At 48.5% G+C, this 8,878-nt stretch overlaps 1 protein-coding gene across 1 annotated transcript; it reads right to left on the minus strand.

Moving 5' to 3' along the window:
- Window positions 1-3,471: 3,471 nt before the first annotated feature.
- SPDYC (speedy/RINGO cell cycle regulator family member C) lies at window positions 3,472-8,878 on the minus strand. Its single transcript, XM_004264452.3, has 6 exons — window positions 7,908-8,878; window positions 7,600-7,658; window positions 7,252-7,337; window positions 6,976-7,147; window positions 6,550-6,892; window positions 3,472-6,370 (listed from the first exon to the last, which is right to left on the minus strand). Exons 1-6 carry the CDS (start codon window positions 8,047-8,049, stop codon window positions 6,336-6,338), a joined length of 837 nt encoding a protein of 278 aa, XP_004264500.2. The 5' UTR covers window positions 8,050-8,878; the 3' UTR covers window positions 3,472-6,335.

The following is an 8,878-nucleotide window of genomic DNA, read 5'->3' on the forward strand; positions in this document are numbered from 1 at the left end:
TGGCATATGGAGGAACTGAAATATTCTTAGTGTTGCTTGAGCACAGAGAGAGAAAGGGAGAGAAGAGTTGTGGCAGGTCTGGGTCGGCCATGGAAGATGGGTTTTGTTCTACATAGAAGGCTGCTCAGATTTGTACAAATGAAGGAGAAGGATGCCTGGGAGTGGGTGGATCAAACTAGGGAGGTGGTAGACACAAGTGGGAAATAGATGGATTTGATAACTATTTAGGATACACCATATCAAAATGTAACTCCAACTGGATTATACACCTAAATATATACTCTAGGACTATAAAACCTGTAGAAGAAAGCATAGGAAAAATCTTAGCAATCTTGGGCTTGGCAAAAATGTCTTAAATATGACACAAAAAACTGAAACAATAAAAGAAAACATTAAGTTGAACTTTATCAAAATAAAACACTTTGTTTTCAAAAGGCACTATTATGAAAATGAAGAGACAAGCCACAGACTAGGAAATAATTGCAAATATATATATGTGTATCTGATGAAGGACTTGTATTTAGAATATATAAAGAACTTTTACAACTTAAAAAAATAATCCAATAAAAATGGTTGAAAGATATGAATAGACATTTCCGAAGAAGATATTGGATGGCAAATAAGCACATGAAAAAATGTTCACTCACTGGTAAAGTGCAAATTAAATCAACTAGAAGGACCACCATTGCAAACCTGGAATGGCTATAATTAAAAAGACCGACCATGCCAAGTGTTGGCAAGGATGTGGAGGAGTTGGAACTCTCATACGCTGCTGGTGGGAATTCAGAATACCACCACTTTGTTAAACAGTTTGGTAGTTTCTTTAAAAGTTAAACATATATTCAGCAATAAACAGAGATAACCTAGCAAGCTACAGAAAGATGCCAGAAGCTTAAATGCATATTGCTAAGTAAAAGAAGCCAGTATAGGGGCTTCCCTGGTTGCACAGTGGTTAAGAATCCACCTGCCAATGCAGGGGACACGGGTTCAAGCCGTGGTCCGGGAAGATCCCACATGCCGCGGAGCAGTTAAGCCCGTGTGCCACAACAACTGAGCCTGCGCTCTAGAGCCCGCGAGCCACAACTACTGAGCCCACGTGCCACAACTACTGAAACCCGTGCGCCTAGAGACCGTGCTCTGCAACAAGAGAAGCCACCGCAATAAGAAGCCCGCACACCACAACGAAGAGTAGTCCCCGCTCGCCACAACCAGAGAAAAGCCCACGCGCAGCAACAAAGACCCAAGGCAGCCAAAATAATTAAATAATTAATTAATTAAATTTATTTTTTTAAAAAAGAAGCCAGTATAAGAAAACTATATAGTGTATGATTCCAACTATATGACATTCTGGAAAAGGTAAAACTAGAGACAGTAAAGAGATCAGTGATGGCCAAGATTTCAGGGAAGGTGGGGGAAGGGAGCACAGGGCATTTGTAGGGCAGTGAAACTCTTCTGTGTGATACTGTAGTGGTGGATACATAACATTATGCAAAACCCATAGAATGTACAACACTAAGAGTGAACCCTAAAGTAGACTATGGACTTTAATAACAATGTATCAATATTGGTTCATCAGTTGTAACAAATATACCACACTAATGCAAAATGTTAATAGGAGAAACTGCGCAGGTGGGAAAAGGGATATGGGAATTCTCTACCCTTTCTGAGCAGTTTTTCTGTAAACTTAAAACTGCTCTAAAAAAATAGTCTATCTTAAAAAAAGAAAAATAAAGTTAAGTACACACCTACGACACGACCCAGCCATTCCACTCCTAGGCATTTACCCAAGGGAAATAGAAGCGTGTGTCCGCACAAAGACTTGTGTGTGAATATTCATAGCAGTTTTAATTGTAACAGCCAAAACTCGACACAACCAAATGTTCATCAACAAATTGTGAACGGATAAGCAAATTGTGGTGCATATATATACAATAGAATACTACCCAGTAATGAAAAGGAACAACAATGGATGAATCTCAGAATAATTATACTGAGTGTAAGAAGCCAGAACAAAGTACATTCTTCTATATAATTCCATTTCTATGAGAATTCGAGGAAAAGGATGGCCATTTAGTGACAGAAAGCAGGTCAGTGGTGCCTGGAGGGGCCGGCAGGTGGGAAAGGGCGGGAGGGAGAGATTACAAAGGGGCTTGAGGAAACTTTTTGGGGTGACGGATACGTTCATTACCTTGATTGTGATAATGGTTTCATGGGGGTATACATGTCAAAACAAAAATGTACCTTTTAAGTATACATAGTTTATTGTATGTCAACTATACCTCAATAAAGCTGTTGAAAACACCTATAGAACTTAGCCACTGATTGGCTATGGCTCTTGGGAGATAGGGAGGAATCTGGGTGGATTAATGGTGTGGGGGACACTAATCTGGAGGGGATACTGGAGGATCAGGTTTGGGGGGTACCTTTGGGACCCACCCCCATCCAAGGGGAGATGCCTGGGGGTGGGACTAGCCCTCAGAATAGAGGTACAGATTTGGGAGTCACTGGCCATCGGTGCCACCTGAAAGAAGTATGTAGAGGCAGGGGACAGACACTTCGTTCTGAACAAAAAGATGCTTCATAAAGATGTCTGTTCTTAAAGTAATCTATAGATTTATCGAAATTAACAATTCTAGGCACTTCCCTGGCCATCCAGTGGTTAAGACTGCGCTCCCAGTGCAGGGAGCGCAGGTTCCATCCCTGGTCGGGGAACTAAGATCCCGCGTGCCGCATGGTGTGGCCAAAAAAATTAAAAATTCTAACAGATTTTTAAAAATTCTAACAGATTGTTTGAGGGGAAGAGGGACTAGAAAAGCTGATTTAAACTTCATATGGAAAATTGAACAAGCAAGAATAGCCAAGAGGGACTTCCCTGGTGGCACACTGGTTAAGAATCCACCTGCCCATACAGGGGACATGGGTTCGAGCCCTGATCCGGGAAGATCCCACATGCCGCAGAGCAACTGGGCCCGTGTGCCACAACTACTGAGCCTGCACTCTAGAGCCTGCAAGCCACAACTACTAAAGGCCATGAGCCTAGAGCCCGTGCTCCGCAACAAGAGAAGCCACCACAATGAGAAGCCCGCACACCGCAACTAGGGAAAGCCCGTGCACAGCAATGAAGACCCAATGCAACCAAAAATAAATAAATTAAAAAAAAAAAAGAGAGAATAGCTAAGAGACTCCTGAAGACAGGAGACTAACCCTACCAGATATTAAATCCAATCTATAATAATTAGATGTAATGAAGAGAGGTACTGATGCACAAAGATCAATGAAAGATAGAAAAACCTAGAAATAGATCCAAATGCATATAGAAATTTAGTATAAGAGTAGCAATTCAAATCTGCTGAGAAAAGATGAGTTTTTCACTAAAAGGCATTAGGAAAATGGGCAGGAATTTTGTATATGATAAATTCCAGATGAACTCATGATTTAAATGTAAAAAATGAAAACAAAAATACAGCCAGCAGCTAAGGGAGACAGTCTTTTAATCATCTCAGTGTGGAAAAGGTCTTTTCAACTATGACACAAAACCCAGCAGCCACAAAAATTTATTTTACTACACTAAAAAATCCGCATAGCAAAGTTAAAATGATAAACCAAAGAAAAGACTTCCAATTTACATCCTGAAAGGCTACTTTTCCTTATATGTGAGTCAGGTACCAAAAGCAGTGGCAAAATGGGCAAAGACAAGGACAGTTCACAAAAAAGTAGACAAAGAGTTCTTAAACATATGAAACAATGCTTGAGCTCACTCAAAAGAAAAATACAAATTAAACCTTCACCAAGACACCATTTTCTACTTAGCAGTTTGGCAAACATAAAACAATCTGGTACCTCACTGATTGGTGAGTGTTCTGGAAAACAGCCTTCACATGCTCTGCTAGAGGTTGGGGGGGAAGGGCAGTACAGGCATAGCCCCAACAGAGGGACATTTGGCAAAAGTCCTTCAATTTTGACTTGACCTTTGGCTGAACAATTCTTCTAGGAATTCACTCTACAGATACCTTTTCACATTTGAACAATGCTGTTCTTACAAAGTCTTAGTGACTCTCTATAGCACTGTCTGGAATAGCAGAAGTGTGGAAACAAATGCCAATCAATAGGAAAAAAGATACATTATAGTACATCCACACAGAGGAATACTACACAGCTGTCAAAAGGAATGTGCAGACAAGGAACCATCTTTAAAATACGTTGATAAGTATTGCTAAGTTGATAAGTAGGATGTATGGAATTCTCCCACTGGAGTGTTTTAAAAATGGGGGTGGGACATATATGCATATTTGGTGTGGTATCTTTTTTCTGACACCACGTCTCACACCAAATAGCTTTTTTCCCGGATACCAAATACATGCGACGGGTCCACACCAACTCTCCAACGCCATCTAGGTGCCTACAATTCAATTCGGACACCAGTTGCCAGAGTTAGCGCAGACCCCGTGGGTTAAGGGCTCAGTTCCACAAGATGCCGGCCACAGATGGAGTGCCCAGGCGACCCACGCTCCTGTGTGGCCGACTACAAATTTGGGGATGCCCCCAACACCCCTCCTCAGGCCTGATAATTCAGTAGAACGCTCTCAGCACTCAGGAAGGTGCTTTACCTACTGTTAACAGTTTCTCATAAAAGCTACTCAGGAGCAACCAAATAGAAGAGACTCATAGGGCAAGATGTGGGGGAGGGGGGGGCAGGCGGAGCCACCCTCCCCCAAACTCCAAATCTCCAGTGCCCTGCCCCTCCTGGAGGAAGTAGGGAAGCTGAAAGTTCCCACCTTCTAGATCAGTTTTTCTGGTGATCAGTTTTCCCCCATCCTGAGTAACCTCATTAGCATAAACTCAGGTATGACCCAAAGGAGCTCATTATGAATAACAAAAGACGCTCCTGTAACTCTGGAAATTCCAAGGGTTTTAGGAGCTCTGTGCCAGGAACCAAGGACAAAGACCAAATATGTATATTTTTATTATACCACGTTTGGTTATAGACATTCAGATTCTTTCTCTGGCAGGACATGAATGATTACTTTCATTGCTTCCAGGAAGGGGAACCAGATGGCTGGGAGTCAGGGGTAGACGGTGACACTTGGTGCAAAATTCAAAACATACATGTGAGCATATTACCTATTGGGAAAACTCTTACATATACTTCACAGCCCTTGTCATGGCTTCTAACGGTCGCCGTCTCCAGGCTTTACCTCCTTACTTCTTGGGAGCCACTCGTAGAGAGGCAGGGGAATCACGTCCAGATTCCTCTGCCACCTGACCCTTCAGACTTCTCTGTCTTGTGTTCTGGCCGCTCCCCAAACGTACGTTCCCCTCTAGCCTTTCTCTGGGCAGCAGTTCCCTCTACTAGTAACACCCACATTTGAGCTCTACTCTTGAAACCTAGTTCTAAACCCTTCTAGGATTAACTCATTCAAATCTCAACCGACACCCTTTTTAGTGTAATACCCATTTTACAGATGAGGCAGTAGAGGAGATTAAATAACAGGCTAAAGTCACACATAAACCTGGACTTTGAACTTAAGCTGTCTGGCACCAGAGACCAAGTCTTACTCACTACTCTGGACTGTCTTTCCAAGAACACTGTTCCTCACCACCAGCACCCCAACACCACCACCTGAGCACGGGCAAACCTGACATTGTTCGAGGCCCTGTTCAAATGCCAGCTCCTCGGGTGAGTCTTCCCTGCTCCCCAATTAACAAACTTACTTTGGGGAAGGGAGAGGGGGTCTTGTATTATAATAATTACATTATATCCGATTGCCGCCCAGAGCAAGGACCAAGGCTCATTCCTAAATAGACCTGACCCTGCAGGCATTTCTAGACTGACAATGGAGCCGTTTTCCTTCTGAGCATTTTTTTGTCCAGGAGGTTCCAGACCCTCTTCTAAGGACTGCAGATACCTCATCTCATTTAGTCCCATCTGCACTGTGTGGATCTCACCATCCACATGGATGTTAAAAAGGGTAAACAGGCTCAGGATGACTGGTCACGAATGGGAGGAGAGGAGCTATTACAGGACCTGTGCTCATGGGTCTCCAACCACTGGTACCTAAACGTGGCAGATGCCCCTCTCCCGGTAACTCCCTCCCTGCCCCCACCCTGGGTCAGGGACCCAGACTAGGGCCTAAGCACAGTTGGTGTCCTGTGGACATGAATTTATTTGAGGAGTCAGGTCAGAGTGCGTACAAGTTGCAGGTTGGGAGGAAGGGGCAGGGGGCATGGGCAGCCCTGCCAGCCTGAGGCCAAGTAGACAGGAGGCCGGAGGGGCCCCAGCCAGTAGAGCACTGGGTCAGCAGGGAGCAGACGGGCTGTTCTTCACCCTGCGAGTGTCAGCGCCGAGGGCACGGCAGCAGCTTTGAGAAGACTGCGGGAGGAAGGATGGAGAGAGGCTCAGAGGAAGCTCGCCAAGCCCAGGCGGCTAGGAGGTGGCAGGGCTGGACACATGCCCAGGTGTGCTGGACCCCAGGCCCCTCCTTCCCATTCTGCTGGCCCCGCACCTGCCCCCCCAGCCCCTCTCAGCTCCCCCTACTGTACCCTACTCACTGTGGAGGGTGTAGGTGCCTGGCTCCAGTTGCAGCTGGGTGGGCAGGACAATGAGGAAGGCCCCACTCCAGGAGTCTCCAGCCACTGAGAGACAAGCTTGGGAGGGAGGGCGGTGCCGCTCAGGGTTTTGGGAAGGGCACTTGGATATGACAGGCAAGGGGCAGGGCTGGTGGCAGCGGTGGCTGTGGCAAGGGGGCAAGCCACACAGGGGACAGTGGGGTGGCGAGAGGCCGGGGCCCCGGGGGAGGGGGATCTGGGCCTTTGGGTAGCTCCTCTGAGCCCTGCCGTGGTGGGGATGCCTCTCCCGAGTCCAGGCCCAGTGGGTCGGCTCCTTGGCCATGACCTGGCATGAGAAGAGTGGATGGTAAATGGGAGGTGGGAGGTCCAGCCTCTTTCCCCCACCCCAGGGTGCTGGCGGGACCTCACCTCCTCGCAGCTCTGGCGTCTCACCACAGCCCTGAAGCCCATCCGTGCCCACAGCTTGTCCCTCTGACACAGGAAGTCTGACACTCGATGATGCCAATCTTGGCCCAGGGCCCACAGAAAAATCACGCTTTTGGGGTCCTCCAGGTCTTCCTCCATGTCATTTGCAAGGTACCTGGCCACAGAGGCAGGGGGCAGGGAACAGAGGCTGTAAGCATCTGCCCTGCCCCACCCTGCCACTCCGAGTCAGGGTCCCCATCACGCGCCCAGGCCACTCACAGTGCCAGGAACAGATTGCTGTGGGTGTACTCGCTGAGCTGCAGGTTGGCACGCCGGAAGTAGACCAGCACCATGGCCAGGAGATACTGCAGACACAGAAATGGGGAGAGTTAGAGTGAGGCACTGGGTGGGGAGGGGCTGCGCCAGCCCCTTCTGCACCCAAGGAAGTTCTGGTGGGGCTAAAAACTCTGGGGTAAAATGGTGGGGAGGGGCCTGCAAAGAGAAGGGTTAGAAGGGAGGCGCTCCCTCCACCAGACCAGAGGACCCAACGAATTAGCAGCACCGGAGCCCCACTAATTCAATCTTCCCCAAGCGAGGCTGGCCTCTGCCCCCACTGTGCCCTCTCACCTTATCTGAAATCTGGAAACAGGGATCTTTGGAGAGGAAATCCTGGAGGAAACTGTGCTCTGGGGGTAGAGAGGAGAAACGGTGGACTGGGGTTACTACCCCAACACACACAAGGTAAGAGGGGCAGTAGCCGTTCCAAAGCCCAAGCCTCCCCTGAACCCACTTTCTTACATGACACTCCCCACCTGCCAAACTGGGGCCACCTGAGGAGAGCAGGGACAGAGGCTGCAAGCTGAGATCCCACCTCCCACACCTGTTCACGCTTGGTCCCCACGGCCCCTGCCGTGCCAGCCCCCAAGTGGACTCACCCAGAAGGCTGAGGAAGGCCTGGAGCTCCTCGTGCCGGCGGAAATGGAAAGACTCACCCCCCTCCCCTTGACGGCTCCAGCCCCTCAGCTTCACCTGGGTGCCAACCGCAGGGATTGTGGCAGGATCTTGGGCATCACTCATCTCTTGGGGGGTGGGGGTGGGTGAGGGGGGGTGGGACGGGGTGACCTGTAAAGGAAGCAGCCCCAGGACTTAGCACTTACCCCACTGCCCCCCAGAAGTCAAGGGGATCAGCGTGCTGGCCTGACAGATGACCTCCAGGAAGTGGAGGCATGGGAAATGGAGAAATGGGGGCTCAGAACAGAAGGAAACTGAGATGTGGCGCAGCGGGTGGGGGGAGGGGGCGGGGATGGGGGCAGAAAAGCAGCAGAGCTCCTGGAGGCTACAGCACCCTCCCCCCTCCTCCTGGCACCCCAGACCTGGCCGGAGAGGAAGAACAGCAGCAACAAACACCTCTGAGGGCTTCCTAAGTGCCTGGAGCTGTGTTAAATGCTTTAAGGACATTATCTTATTTCATCCTGGTAAGTAGACCCATTTTGCAAACACGGAAACTGAAGCATGGAGGTCTCACGGCCACTTCAAGGTGGAGCCTGTCTGACCCCAAAGCCAGAGTTTAACGGCTCCTCTTGTCTCCCACCTCACAACAACCCCCTCACCCTTCACCAAAGCGGCAGCCCTGAAAGAACCAGCAACCCTTTACCGCCCAGAAGGAAAACTGAGGCCCAGAGAGAGGAAGGTTATTGGACAAATACTGGGGTTTAGGGCAAGTTGAGGTGGGGCCACCTCAAACATTTTTAGCTACGAAGAGAGAGACTCCAACTATGGGGCTTAGGGGAGGGACCCCTCCACCACCCCTCGGTCAACCTAGGGGCCTCCATCTTGCTTCCCACAAGCAGCCCAGCCTCTTCCCTCCAGAAGCATTACCTGAGCTCAGGAGTTAACCTACAGCGTA

The sequence above is a fragment of the Orcinus orca genome, chromosome 8 (assembly GCF_937001465.1).
Source record: "Orcinus orca chromosome 8, mOrcOrc1.1, whole genome shotgun sequence".
Taxonomy (NCBI): domain Eukaryota; kingdom Metazoa; phylum Chordata; class Mammalia; order Artiodactyla; family Delphinidae; genus Orcinus; species Orcinus orca.

Coding starts and splice junctions, on each gene's coding strand:
- SPDYC (XM_004264452.3), bottom strand. CDS start 8,049: ATGAGTGATGCCCAAGATCCTGCCACAATCCCTGCGGTTGGCACCCAG. Junction 7,148..7,251: donor AGCAATCTGTTCCTGGCACT/GTGAGTGGCCTG, acceptor CTCTGTGGCCAG/GTACCTTGCAAATGACATGG. Junction 6,893..6,975: donor GACGCCAGAGCTGCGAGGAG/GTGAGGTCCCGC, acceptor TTCTCATGCCAG/GTCATGGCCAAGGAGCCGAC.